Raw genomic sequence first — 15808 nt, 5'->3', positions numbered from 1 at the left:
GGGGAAAAAAAAGCCACTAAATAGCTACTTCATCTGGATGAAGTTTATTCAACGTAAGTTGAAAGTAGTTCTAAAGTAGTTAGTAGCAAGCACTCACCATAAAGCCATCATAGCATTGCCACATTCAAGGGCTGAAAACAATCTGTCTTCAGGAACTACATTCCTGGCATGGATTGAGAAGGTAATATTAATGAAGGAAAGAACAAGGAAATAGCAGCACACTTAAAGCTGACTAGAACTAAAATCAATGACAAGAGGGAGGCAGGCAGACACACATGAGTAATTTATTAAGCAGTGATAGATTTGGGTAAGCAACACTGCAAAATCAGTCCTTCTTCAGATATGTGAGGTGATGATAAATTGGCAGTTTTGTAAACTGAGCAATTCTGTTTGCCCTTTGACTAATAAGTAAAACAGGACCTCAAGAAATGCACTTGCTCTTTTCCTACCTGACATTCACTGATGTATTTATGCCAAAAGCTATATTAAATCCCCTGGGGTAAAGACACTACTAGAATTAAACTTCTGTCAAGGCATTGCCCTGAGTGATTATGTTATTGGCAATCACGCTCATCAGGCTTCCTGGAGTGCTGGGCTCTGCACCAACATAGAGGGAGAGCATCAGGGCCTCCTCCAAAGGAGACTGCAGCCTGACTCAGGCACAGAGCATATACAGTTCAAAACACTGAAGTGAAAGCAATAAAGGTGTAGGCTTGTGTAAGTCCATCCTCTCTGGTAAAATATATGTTCATTCACACAGTACTCTCATACATGTTATTAGAGACTACAAATCACCTTTTTATAAAACATTAATATCTTCTCTGTGTGTTTAAGTAGCCGCTATTCTGCTATGAGCAGAGCAGCAGATTAAATAGCCCAAATAACCTTGGGAATTTCAGGCCATCTTCTTTCATGTGATGCAAAATAAAATACATTTTAAACACATGTTCATAATGGGGAATTTGTACAGTGCCTGCTTCCTCTTGTCACTGCTTAGATGTCCACTGCTCATAAATTTATATTGGATTTAATTTATATTAAATTGATCATGTAGACTTTCTGGTTTCCTTCTGCTTCCTGAAATATCCAGTCCCTGTAACTCTTTCATTGTGGTAGGCATCTTTAATGGCAAGCTCTTCAAATTCCTTGGAAAGCGTTATCTGTAGGCATCTTTAATGGCAAGCTCTTCAAATTCCTTGGAAAGCGTTATCTAAGAGCATATATAATGCCCTCCTGAAGAAAGCTATCATGTTGCTAGGCACTAGTTCTCTGTAGATCATCTTGCTGAAATCTCTATGCACCCTCTCCACAAAAATTTTCCCTCCTCATTTGGAAACCTCTTTTGTTCCCAGCAGGAAGCTCATGTTCTTAGACTCCCTGGGAGTTAAACAAAAGTGAAACCAGTAGATATGAGGCCTTGCAGAGAGCTTTGGATCCTCACAAGGCTCCTTACAGTGACTACTGTAGGGAGAATGTATTTAGAACATATAGGAGGAAGAACCTTCTTCCTACTGGTATCTGTGAGGAACCAGTGTTATCCTAAAAGTAATGATGCCCCAGATTCCCCCTCCAGATTGTGCTGACATATTATCTTACATCATATTTATGGACTAACTCATCTAAACCTTTTCTGTGGTTCTATGAGAAGAAGCAGAGGGAAGTGGAATACAGGCATGAAAGCCAGAGCCAATCAAAAGACTGCTATTTCCCTTGTTCAAGAAACCTGGCTTGACGTAATATGACAGAGGAGCTTTTATTAGTTACGACTCCTTCTGCTGCATATGTGTGTTCTACAAAACATTTCATTCTTTGTTCCTTTAAAACAACCAGGTTGTCATACTGTTCTTCTTTAATAATCACAACTTGACAAATTTTTAAAATCATGCTACAGGAATCACTGTGAAAGTTTCCACACTGCTTTGTCATAAATATTAAACCTTTTATCCTACTGGTTTAACATAGCAGATAAAGAAAACTGAATGGATGTGATACCACACAGAATTTCCTTCTTTCTGAAAGACAATGAAAAGATATTAACAGCATAAATGGTTTCACCCTTTATAAGAAAAAAAATTCTTGACATTTTTCTTTCTTGTGCAAGCAATGAATAGAAACTAATGTCAAAATATTAGCTGACTTTTTAACCTATTGTTATTCCCATTCTCAAATTTCTGTGTACATATGGGGGTCACAGTTTCTTTTCTCTGGTTGTGGATACTATTGCTTTTCTCTCTCAACTTCCATGAATTATCTGATTTTCTGTGATCCCAGTAGCCATGGCCTATAATTACAAGAAACTGCCTCCTTTGCTTTCCTCAGTGCATAGGTATCCATAGCTCTACAATCTTCTATTTATGTGAAAATCACTGAGATTTCATTAATATCATTAGAAACACATAATTACTCAATATTTTCCCTTTTCTGTATTTAGAGGGACTCTAAATTTATAACCTATTTATTTTAGGTGTGTTTTGTATTAAATAAAGTCTTCTATTAGGATTTTCTTTCTTCCAGATGCAATTTAATCCTGAGGATGAGGCAGCCATTATGTGTATCTCTGCATGAACAAAAAATGGATGGCCTCTGAGACAACCCATGGCTAATGCATTAAAGGCATTAGAAATTAATATCATTACTATAAGAGGAATTAATGTGATTCATGATGCTATTGTATATTAAGTCTGAACTGACACTGCCAGTTGCCCAAAGTGGAGATTCTGTTATTGCCCCTCACTCTGCATTCACTCTTACGTACACAGGTTGACAAGATCTGATATAGAGCTGTAAAGCAGTCTCCTCTGTCTTCTGTCTGCTGAAAATATTGTTTCACCATGCATTATCCATCCAAAGGTCACCCCACCCCCACTTGCTTTTCATGTGTGATATTTAAGCCTACAGTGAAAGAATATATATTTCTGAAACAAAAAAATTAAAATTGGGTTTTGAACTCAAAGAAACAGTGGAAATTGTTGAACTACATATATACATATATGCATCCCATAAACAACTTTCATAAGCATTTGCATTAATTTTTTTAAAAGTGCCTGTTTGTGTGTGTTTGTCTATGCATTCTATGAATATGTTCAAAAGCATCCATTCCCATTTGTTCATAAGCATGTGTAGGGACACATGCACACACTCTGCATTTGGGTTAATTTTTAGGTTTCTGTACTGGGTTTGTCTGAGATGGAGCTAATTTTCCTCACAGAATCTGCATGGTATTGTGGTTTGGATTTCTGAATAAAAAGAATGTTGCTAACACACTAATGTTTCAGCTATTGCTGGGCAGTGATTACACAGCATCAAGACCTTCACTGTTTCTCAGCTGTCCTGGCAGTGTGTCGGCTGAGGTGGGAAGTTGGGAGGGAACAGAGCCAGGACAGCTGACCCAAATGGCCAAGAGTTGTCCCATACAGCATGACAACATGCTCAGCAATACAACCAGCATTGGTCTTTTAAAGGTGGCTGTTGCTTGGAGACTGGCTGGGCAACAGTCTGCTAGTGGGAGGTGGTGAGTGACTGCTTTTGCATCACTTGGTGCAGGCTTTTTTATCTTTTACTTATTAAACCATCTTTATCTCGACCCACAGGTTTTTCTCACTTTTGCTGTTTTGATTCTCTTCCCCATGTTGCTGGGGGAATGATCAAGTGACTGGGTGGGTGCTTAGCTGCTGGCCCAGGTCAGCCCACCACATTTGCTCAAGCCCACTTCATGTTTTACTTGTTAAGAGAACAAAGTCAAAATGTTCTACACGTACGTGAGCATGACCCCAAACACTGGCATAAAGTAGTCTGAAATAATCAGCATGCCTCCTGGCATGATTTTGTCCCACACTAGTTATCATTATCCCAGTCAATTTCCCAAGCTTGGGATAGTTAGGACTGGCAAGGGACCAGTTTGGATGGGGCCACCTTGTTTTGGAGTAGAAAGAAATTTACTAACATAGACATTTTCTGTACCATTCCAGCTGGCTGCAGGATGAGTGAATGCTGTCTTACCCATTTTGTTAGCAAGTACAAATATATTTAACCATAGCATATCTTTAAAACATTTGCTTTTTTGCTTTTTTGCTTTTTTTTTTTTTTTTTTTTTTTTAATAAACAGAAGTTATGTGGTATTAGAAGACTTTAGATTGCCAAAGTAATGTAGATACTATCTTGCTTTCCTGGATTCTTTCTATTTTGAAAGAATACTCCTTATAATACTCAAAATGCAATTTTGAAATTATACGCTTTCTATTTTTCTGTCTTTAAATTGCTTCTTTCACAAAGACCATTTCTTACTGTCTCCACACTACTAATCCTAAAAGACATTGTCCTTGGAGGAAAACTGAGCATGCTTGACATTGAGGATGCTTTTAGGGGAGTAATCATCCTTTTCATTATTCTTACATAAAGACTTTCAAGGCATATGTAGGCACTATGATTAAAAACAAAAAACAAAAACAAAACAAAACAAAAAAAAACAACAAACAAAACAACAGAAAAAGAATGAAGGTAGGTGACATATGGCACTGTTGTAATAACATTGCAAAGCTATCACTTCAATGGTTTCATTCATGTAAAGGGATGAAACTCTTACAGATAAGCAGACAAGGAATCTTTGCTGACACTAGTATCCCAGACAAGAAGATGGACTGTTTTCATATGGCAGGATTATAATCATCACAGTCAGACTAACTGAAAGACAACTGCAGGCTTTGTTGTTGAACTTCTTGTTCTAGGCATCATTTTGATTGCTGAAGAAACTCCCTAAAATTACAGCAATTTTATTGTTAGCAAATAACATCTAAATCTAAAATAGAGCAAACAGATGATCTGATTTAAGAGTAGATATACTCATGTGATAACCACATTTTCTTAGAAGAAAAAATTCTTCAATAAGAATGTGTTGCACTGGGGGGCAACACAAGGCAGTATTTTCTGTCTACCTAATGGTGGCTTTTCCTGGTAATTTGTTTTACCAGGACATCAGTTTGCACCAGCTGCATTTGGATCCTCATGTAGGAATTTGAAGTCTCATATATGTATCCATTCTACTACCCTCTTACGTTACACCATCTTTTCAAGGAAGCTCCTTCAATTCCTTACCTTTGTCTGTGCTTGGACACCTCCTCCTCTTTTTCTCAGAACTCCATAGGGAGAGCCCTCTCAGCTGTGCTCTGAGCCACTTTTCTTTGCTGACATTGCTGACTCATGTGTAACCCTTGTGCTTAGCTCAGCCACCTCTTCATTACCAATTCTGGCTCATTGCCCCTAGCTACTCACACAGCCCCCATCATGAACTTTTAAATAAATTAAAGTTAGGAAGACTCAGGACCTTTGGAACATGGATTGCTCATCACACTAATTGACTACTGGCTCTTGTGCTCTTCATTCTTCTCCAAAGAGGTATAGCCATTGAGCTAATGCAAACAAATATTTCTTATTACTTAATATTACCTGCAACAACCCAAAGAGAGATTTTAAAAGCTGAATATTTTTATCTAGTAAGCTGAAATGATTATACAACACATGGTATGTTACAGCCAAACAGCTTTTTCTTCACTGTTAATGTAGTCGTATCATTATTATATCTCTTCAAATCTGCCGAAAGCATTTGTCCACATTTAAGAGAGCACACTACACATTCCATATTTTAAAATTAAAAGAATATAAAATTTTCAGAGCCTAATAACAGTTCCTGAGAAACAACACCAAAGTGTAATAACATCAGTGTAGTTTTTTACCTACTTATTACTTAATTACTGATGCATAATCTATATGTTAATTTGCATAGTTCCCAAGTAAATGGAAGTCTTTCCAACAGCCCAGTAGAAGCATTCTGAGAGCCAGCAGGCATTCTCTTTTCTTCTCTGAGTCACACCCAGTTGCAGAGACTTTTCAGGCCAAATTGTGCATGCATCAATATGAATCCAGTCCCTTTTGTCACTCTGCGCCTTCAGTTCTACTTCTGTATTACTGTTACCCACAATTAAGTACAAGAACATAACTAATTTTTCCACGTTTTTCAATGGTTTTCAGAGACAAGTTTGCTTGTCCACCAATTCAAAAAACAAATCTATATTTTATCCACAAATCTACATTTTATCCTTCTTTAAATAATAAATCTTTCAGACTTGGTGATGCAAAACTCTACAAAACTATTTTTATAGAGCAATTTTTCAAGATAACATCAATTTCAATTTAATTTTTAAAATTCTTATTCCTCAATAAAGCTCAGTAATGAAGAAGTTGTTTTAAGAAAACATACCAGTAATTTCCACTTTTTCACCTGAAGTGAGCGTCATTACTTTGTTTTCAAAAGAGTTGTTAAAAAAAAAAATCCAAAAAAGCCCACCACCTAGAAAAAGATGACAATTAGAAAAGGGTCTTCTCTGGCACAGGGAAGCATCACTATTACACCACTGTGATAGCAGTTTGAGACTAATTAGTCAGGAAGGAATTGAAAAATTTTATATAAATTTATTTTATGCTTTAGAGTTTTAAAGGGCTTCTTATTTTCTTTTATATCTGCCTGTAAACCTTGTTCTGAGCTTCACAAACTTCAAAACACTCTTACTTGAGGTCACAGTTAAAATATTAAGTTATTTTGTCCTGACAGAACTGTCATTTACCTTGTTTAAAGTGTTTAATATCAAAGTCAACACAATATATTCATTATGTGAAGTAGGCCATATTCACTTACCAGAAAAAAAAAATGCTCATCCGATACTTTGTAAACATTTAAAGCACTTACGATAAGAAGCAAGATCACAAGCCTCTGCTCATGCATATTTCATCCCTTATTCTATAGGTGTAACACCCGGTACAAAGCCCACTTAAATTAATGGGAGTCTTTCCACTGACTTCTGAATTAATCATGTAAACAAGTAGAAGATCCTATTCCTTCATTTCCTGCCTGCCCAGGAAAATGCACATCTTCACAGCACAAAGGCAGAAGGGGAAAAAATTGTGTTGCCAGGTTTTGTAATTGAAGAAATTAAATTACCTCTGAGTAACCTGCTCTGTGATACTGCTTGTACAGAACTCCTTTGCTTAAATATAACCTGGCAATTACAATCCAAACCAGGCAAGGACTAAAATGAGTACGAGTGTAAGAAAGTCGTATGAGAATTGTCTTCCACCTGGCTTTCAATTTACTTTAGGCATGCCACCAAGAAAGCAGTTCTGAGTTAAACAATACAAACCTGAGCTCTGTACTGAATCTCCAGAGAATGCTGCAACATGGAATGAATTTTACTGTCTCATATATTAGTCATAGCTCAGCATAATATGAATTATCCAGCCGGACTTCTTGCCTCTATCCACCAAAATGAGCCACAAATATTTCTATAGCCCCAAGGTAAATTAGCACAAGACAACTTCCATCCCCTACACCCTAGCACTGAGTGGAGGACATTGAGTGTAAGATGACCATCAGGACGGGTTCCTGGTCCAGGCTTTTTTTTCAGTCTCTGTGGGCCTGGGCCCACACAATTTTTGGCCAAGATCAAAACTAACAATTTATGCACCTGCTAGTGCATAAAGAATACCTTTGCTGATACTAGTGTAGACATTCTGCCACGTGACAGAGTGAGAAAGTTTTGCACATTCAGCTAGAAACTTTAATGCATTATTTTCCACCCCAAAAGACAGGAGACTATCCCTTCACATCTAGTTGATAGAATTATTTTTTACTATGTATATGATAAGATCTGGAGAATAGTTGCTAGCAAAGGAATTATTTTGAATGAAACCCAGAAGTTTGCCATAGACATAACTGATGCTGCAGTACAACTATACTGTACAAGATTTAAATGCAGAGGTTGTTGATATGAGTGATAGAGGTGACAGGTATCAAGGGAGAACTGTGAAGAAAAGTAACTGCAAAGGGCAGAAGTTAAAAAGAAGGCTCAATATACTTCTAGAGGATCACATATAAACAGCACTTCAATTGCTGAACTCTGCAACTGTGAAAAATGGGAGACATTCTAACTAGTCTTCATAAGTAAGTGACAAAAGAGATTGTAAATGCTTTACTCATAGAAGGGCAATTTTTAGAAATACCTTCAAGGTAACTTTTGGTAAAAGAGGAGCAGGAACTAAATTTGTCAGTAAAATCTGAAGAAATGCACAGAAAAATTACAAGTGTACTTGCAGATACACTTATACTGTTGCAGTAGGATCACTGTGGTTATATTGTCACATAAAAGGACAAATTCCAGAAGAAAACAAAAACCTTAAACCAAAGTAACTGAACAAATTATATTGCACCCTGAGACTGGGCACATGAAATGGTCCCAAAGTTTAGCAACTCTTGTGATAATTTGCATACCAAAAAAAAAAGAAAAATAAAATTTGATGCTGAAAAACATTTGCTGTGAGATTGCCATGCTCTTGATAAAGATGGGAGTGTAATTGTACACTAAATCAAAGGAACTGCAGAAAGAGCTGGGTCATTTACAGCCAGCTTATATGCTATTTATCAGAACCTAGAAAGGCTTCTTGCTTGTTGTGGGTAAACAAAATGATTGAGCAAAAGGAAAAAAAATTGAGTGTCCTTAGTTATCACTCATTATCTTTGTAAGGCAGATCACCTAACTACTCGAAAATTACTGCTGTTGCATTGCAAAAACAGCTTGCTTTAAAAATCCAAGTAAAGGCTCCCATTCATATTGTCTTGTACTGCATATAGAATCTCCTTCAGTATAATAATTAACTGTGCATATCTCATCATACAAATACAAGTCAAGTGATAGTTATTCTGGGCTATCTTGTCAGATATCAGAAAAAATTGTGGTAAAGTTATACCACTTGAGTCTTCAACTGCTAAGGACACCAGAAAAGACTTTTAGAAGATGCCTAAATTTTTCTTTGTGTTAATTAAAATAAATAGCTTCATAGTTTCATAGCCATTGGTTGAAATCACAAATAACATTATTTTAGAACAAATATATCTGCTATATTGCTATTTTCAATATCAGTATCTGATTTCCTGAGTTCTTTGCTTGAACAAGTGGTTTTAGCAGCACTGGAGTCTGTCAAAAGAAAGGAACATGGGATTTTTAAAATGTTTTCTAATTTTTTAAAAGCTTTGAAGAAAGCTTTATGGTGTCAGCAGCATTAATGATCCTGGAAGAGAAACCTGAAGACTTAAGCTATGATTTATCAGGCATTTAAGATCCTAAGAGTTTCAAATATGTTTGTAACTGAAGAGACAGCCTCCCTTGCCATATTTTTTCTCATTGAAAATATGTCTCTCTTCCACAAAATCACTCCTGTAAAGAAGTTTCTTACTTCTTTGTCCCACAGTCTCTGAATGTCCATCTATTTTAACATGCCACTTTACTCTATAAATCAGTATTTAATCTAGCATTCAATATTATCTGAGCAATATAATGTATCCCGCTATTCTGACAGTCTGCTACTACTGAGGCAAAGATACTGTATTGCCCAAATCAGTTTAAAAATAGATGAGAACAAAAAATTAAATTCAGAATAATAAGCAGTGTCTTCTTTTATGAATTTACATTTTTGATTTAAAAAAGGGAAAGAGACACTTTTTGAGAGTTGATGGCTTAGGAGTCACTAAAAGAAAATAAAAATTACAAATTTTATCATAGAATTAATTTTATGTTTTTTACTCGGTTCTTTGTATTATCTTTAATTTGTTTGTTCTTTCTTTCATTTATTCATTATTCTGATCTTTAGGTGCTCTTTGTAAACTCAGTGCATGATCAGAAAATCATAAGAATAGCACCCATTTAATTTATCTCCTTAGGCTTATCTCCACAAAGATAAGTCAAAGGCAAGATTCCAATGTCTAAGAAATGTCATTATTTAAATGGCTTTCTACTACCTTTTATTTCTGCTTCACTAAATAATCTGAATGGGTGTTAACCCTGTTCATTTTTCTACCACAAATACAGATTTTATTTTTCATGTTCCTCTTCGAATAGCTTTGATTTTTATACTGTTTCTCAGAATCCAGACACAGTCAACAAATTTGCTGAAGGAAGAAGAACTAGTTCCAGGGCAAGAACACGAATCAGGTGTTCTTAACCCTTTTTGTGTGGAAGATCTATAGCAGAGGACACTGCTAATAAAAAACAAATGGTTTTTTTGTTGTTAAATAATACCAATTTTCTTTTTAAAAACCCCAAGCACAACAGCCAGATGCTCAAAGAATGTTGATAGATTCTTATTTTGAGGTTACATTTATGACCTACTTTTGCAGGTCATAAAAATTGATGTATTCTCTACTTCACTCATCACTATTATATAAAAAATACTAATCACTAGAACATGTAGCTTTGAATTTCCATTGTTTTTTATATTTCTCAGTTGTGCTACAGTACACTCATTTGAAGTAGGTATCTTACAAGTATGAGAGAAGGAAATAATTCGATGCCTGATGTGTGTTCTTGCTTTCAATAGTATATTGTTTATTAAAAAGGGATGAATGGTCTTAATTAGATAGTCCAGGTAGCTTAACACCTGAGACTCAATTAAAGTCCATGAAGCTATGCATTCTGAGGACAAAAAAGCTCCTTCCCCTCACTCATAGGTAAATATAGAACAAGAGCAATGGGAGGAAGAGGAGGTTAGAATAAAAGTTTACTTAATTTCAGAAGCGTGAAGAAATAGTGAATAAATTAGGCTGTTAAAATTAATTTTGTTGCAGGTTGACAGGTCCTCAGCACAGGTAATTAATTCAGTGAGTTTTAATAAACTAGATTTAGAAGCAAATGAGAAACATCTCCTCCTCAAGCAATGGGGAAGATGTGTACTACTATCTTGTGGTGCAGGCAGGCTGACACACTGCAGCTTTCTGTGAGTGATGGGCCACAAGGTTTGAGTGATGTTGCTGCATGTGCAGGAAGGTGAGGGGAGGTGGTGGTCCCTGGCCAAGGAAGAAGAGGAGAGGAAGCAGAAATTGGCTGTAGTCCATAACATGGTGAGCAAGAAAAAATGCTAATATATACTTTCTAAAATTAGACATATTCAATGGTCCATTTCATAACAGTCTTTGGTGAAAATGAATTTTTGTTTCTATTTGGAAATTGATTTCCCAGATACAGTGCTTTCCCAGACAGAACAGCATTTTTTCCTTATTTATTTATCAAAGGGGAAGAATAAGGAAGTACATAAAAGCCAGATTTCCAGTGGGGTATTGGACAACTGTGCTGAGCCCTTGGCCATGCCTAGGAGGGGGCAGTTTTGTTTGCCAGGACTGCTTCTCTTGCAGAGAGAGAGGCTGAGTTCACTGCAAGCACTGCCTGCACATGAACCTGTCATTACTATCCACAGTGGTGTTTGGTGATGTTTTGAGGCTGATCTGCATTTTTCTGATGGCATGTGATGCAAATACACTGTTATATCAGTGATACAGGCTTACCATTGTTGCTCATTAAAGACCCCTCTCTGCTGCTCTGAAGAGTTACATATAATCAGCAGTCATATATTCCAGCTAGAGCATAGATCGCTTCTCATAAAACTTGCTTCTGTCTTCTCATTTTTTGCTCAACATGATCATTAACGTTTTCATCACAGTTCCTTCTTCCATAGTAGCCATGTCCAGATTTGTCTCAGATTATCATCATCCCTTTTTTTCAATATAGAGGATAAATTATGAATTAAATCCTACAGTATGCACTCAAGTCAACCATAAGAGATAGCAGTGTTTTCAACAAAAATATCAGGATTTTTTGTATTTGCATTATTTATAAGGGAAGTAGTATAATATTTTTTTTTTTCCAGGTTGTATTTTAGCTTATGCAGTTCCTCCTTAAAAGATTCTGTACTCTTCCTCAAAAGTAATTTTGTTGTCAAATTCTTGCGCCAACAGAACTCTCTAGCTTTTGCAAGAGCATTGATAGGAAAGCAAATTAAAATTCGATAGTAGGAATTCATAACCAGCTAGTTAAAGAAAGGACATTTATGAATTTTCTATTAATATTTATTTTGTGTTTCACTGCAGAATTTTCATTTTAAATAGGTGGATTTTTTTGGGGGGGGGGAGCGGGGGTTGGGAGCGGGATTCATATACAGGAGATAGTGCTTTTGGTAAGGCTTTAACTGGGTAGATTTTATGAATCCATGCACCTTAGGGTCATCTAAACATAAGAATTAATGGCAAAGCCTAGGATGGAATGCCTAGTGTCATTTCAGGATCTGTTGATTTTTTCCGGTTTATGTTACTTGCTTTTTTTGTTTGGTGTTTTTGTTTGTTTGTTTGTTTTGTTTTGTTTTTTTTAATTAACAACAGTTCTCTTGCATATAATTATACAAAACCCCTTTCCTCTAGATTTAGATAGACAATTTGACTCAGGGTTTGAAGACAAGTTGTTTGTCACATCTGTAAATTCAAAGCGGGAAGACATTATATTTTGACTCTTCAAGTGCATAAATTTTTCAAAATTCTGAGGTTGACATCAGCTAATGCTAATGTCAGCTGGTATCAGCTATCAGCTATTTATTTAAGATTGGAGTTATCCAGCACAACTGATTTCAGATAAGAATCTGGAAAAATTAACACCATGGAAAATTCAACCCAAAACATATTGGGAAGTAATTAAGAATGTAAAATGAACTAAAAAACATGGGTGGTATAATACATGGGTGCCATATATACCATATCCTTCCTATAAGCCTTGAATCAGCAATATATACAAGCACCTATATATAAGTAGGAATGTACATACTCTCTCCCTAAATAATTTGCCCAACTGGGATTTTAGTAAAAACTCTTGACTAGCCTTAGTACAAGGCTAAGCATAAGGTAGCTATTAGATGTGTATGATGCATAAAGAAATAATCATAAAGTAATATCTACATCTTTCATTTTTTCATGAATTTACCTCATTGATGTTGGGGGTGTGAACTGGTTTTTTTTTTAATCTTAACATAATTTTGACACTTTAAATTTTACTAAGGATAAATTGTGCTAATGTTATTCTCAACATTACTGGTGTCATCTTGGTTCTGGGGTACAATGCAGACTGCATTTTATAGCCTGCTACTGGCATTTTAAGCAACACAGTGGAGCGCAGATGATAATTTATGCCAAGAAGCTCATTTACGTAAGCTACAATGTCAAGTTTAATTAAGGACTAAAGTGACAAAAGAAAGCAAATTGCATGTGCTCAAAATACTTTTCAGACGACAAATGACTGATACCCATGAAAACAATATCCAGGGCAATTGTTAAGGTTATGATACTTAAACCTGCCTAAAAATATCTAAGGCAGTGTATTCCAAGAGGTTAACGTTCTATAAAATTTAAATAAAAAATAAAAAAAATCAAATTTAAATTTTATCATCAGGACCTTTCTTCATGGAGGGAAATAAAATGTAACTGACAATTAGGAACATTTATATCCCCACATTTTCTGTGTTCAGCTCAGTGTGATTTTATAATCAGTAATTTTGTAACTGGCTTACCAGAGTGGCTTTATGATGGTCCCTGGTCAAAGTAAATGTGTAGAGAAAAATCTGCTGGCATGGTTTATTTTGTGGTTATGTCCCTGCTCAGAACACTCAGTATTTGGGAAAACAAGTCAAAACCTCTTCTGCCTAATCCCCATAAACATTTCTCTTTCTTTCTCTTGCTCTTTGTGGCCACCACATCATAAAGGGAGAAAAGGATAAAGGTCAAGATGATAGAATATGACAAGTCTTTGAATTGAAAACAGAAATGGGTGTCCCTAAGTATTCAGCATGAGCTTCTCTTTGCTCCCTGCAGGGCATCTGCACCACAACCACCGCATTTTTACACTTCTTCTTCTTAGCTTCATTCTGTTGGGTTTTGACAGAAGCGTGGCAGTCATATATGGCTGTTACTGGAAAAATTAGGACACGGCTCATAAGGAAGCGTTTCTTGTGCCTTGGATGGGGTAAGTCAGTAAAATTAATTTCCTAAGAATCATTGGAATGAAACATTTTAATGCAATGGAAATGTCAAGAATATCATCATTTTCTTCAGGAATACTGATAGTATGCAGCATGACACTAAAAGGAAAACTAGGTTAGAAGCCTTTCCACTATATCTCAGGCTCAAGGTATCCTGGTGTATATTGAAGCATTCTTTCCTAAATATGTTTTAACAAAATTTTAGGAGATTTTCAGCAAAGTATTGTAATATCAAGAAATCAAAATAAATCAAGAAAGAAACATTCTCTGAATATTCATGAAACCTCTTTCTAGTTAAGACCTGTCAAATGTACCAGTAATTCAGCTACATCAAAACAGTACACCGTGGGCAGAAAACAGTGTCCTCCTCCCTGCCAGTGCTTCAGAAAAACAAATCCTACAATAGCAATGTACTTCATTAAATAATTCATTCCGTGTAAAATTGTCCATTTTGCATTAAGCTTGCCCTGTCATTTTTTGTCCAGGCGGAACAGCAATATTTCACTCAGCATCTGCTGATTATTACTGTTTTGGTTTTTTTCAGGACTGCCAGCATTAGTGGTTGCAATATCAATAGGCTTTACCAAGACAAAAGGATATGGAACAGCTCACTAGTAAGTCAATCTGAAATGATGAACTATGTTTTTAATTACTAAGATTGTCATAACCATGAGAAACTGCATAGCACACTCTAAAGTCTCTACAGGTATCCATATCCATTCCACACCTGGAATTGCCCTAAGAGTCACTGAGTGACTCACAAGAGAACTAACAGAAAACAGCATGCCAGTCTTGGACTGAGCTCAGCGAAGCATCAGGAATCCTGGATTTTGTTTGAGATTTTGAAGTAGCAAGCTTTTACGAAACACTGAGCACTAGGCCCACTTAGACACCTAACATTTATATAGATTTACAAAAGAGATTATTAAATGCTGTGGGTAGCCTCTGCCAACCTTTAAACGTGTCCAAAACTATACTGGGGAGAGTCTCTTTGGCACCAGGTTTCTGCACACCAAGCAGACCCCTCGACTTTAATGCCCCTGAGCAGCTTAGAGCCAAAGCCCTTCAAACATCTCAAAGCAGTTCTGCCATCCATCCGCTCTCTCCTGGACACCCTGATCCAGCCCATTTCCTGGACTGTGCTGTATTTGAGAGACAGAAAGGAGGAAATCTGTGTGCTTCATTTGCATTCAACTAATACAGTTCTGTTTAACCACCTGGCTGGTGTGTATTTTGCACCTCAGAAAATTAACTTCTCAGAGAGGCTGCCCTTCGATCTTCTGATGAAGAAGGAACTGAGCCTTCTTCCTGCCAGCAGAGCACTCCAACAACCATTATGTATGCAAGAGTGTGCTTCCTTTGGTCAGCCTCTTCGGAGCTCTCCTCACGTTGGTGAAGAAATTGAGTATGCATCTGGACAGAAAGAGGAAATATGACCCTGTAGACTGGTAATGAGGGCATTCATCAGAGATGTGGATGAGTTAGGTCAAGTCCTCACTTCAATGAATGTTTAATTATTCTCCTTAGCATCATCACTGAGTGAGATCAGGATTCCCCCTCCCTCCCCTGTATGTCTCACCATCTTGGCACTCCAGGTGGGTAAGAATACAAAACCAAACCTCCACCTGAGTTCCGACACCAACCACTAAGCATTGCAGTTATAAACTGTGACAACATGCATCTTGACTTTTTTAATGAAGAATGTCTTATGTAACTAAATGCTTAATTGCATTTAGAGCTGGCAAGTGCAACAGTGGTCTTAAGCCCCTTTTGAGTGTTATATTGAGAACCTATTCCTTTGAATTATCTTTTAACTATGTACTCATATTGCTGGCTTTTTTTATTATTTAGTCCTTGAACCACAACTGGAAAGCCATTTAGGCTGCAAGAATTACAAATCACAAAATAAGGATGT

The 15808-nt window shown here is 36.5% G+C and overlaps 1 protein-coding gene across 8 annotated transcripts in view; it reads left to right on the top strand.

The window, feature by feature from the left end:
- Positions 1-15808, top strand: part of ADGRB3 (adhesion G protein-coupled receptor B3) — a 465849-nt gene that overhangs the window by 407704 nt on the left and 42337 nt on the right. For all 8 annotated transcript variants that reach the window (XM_040057981.2, XM_058419650.1, XM_058419651.1 and 5 more), the window contains 2 exons: positions 13727-13877; positions 14438-14507. In XM_040057981.2, coding sequence (XP_039913915.1) covers positions 13727-13877; positions 14438-14507 — 221 coding nt within the window. The remainder of the gene's footprint in view (positions 1-13726; positions 13878-14437; positions 14508-15808) is intronic.

This window comes from Hirundo rustica, chromosome 3 (assembly GCF_015227805.2).
Source record: "Hirundo rustica isolate bHirRus1 chromosome 3, bHirRus1.pri.v3, whole genome shotgun sequence".
Taxonomy (NCBI): domain Eukaryota; kingdom Metazoa; phylum Chordata; class Aves; order Passeriformes; family Hirundinidae; genus Hirundo; species Hirundo rustica.
Note: the sequence above shows the minus strand (reverse complement) of the source record. Positions and strands in the feature narration are given on the sequence as shown.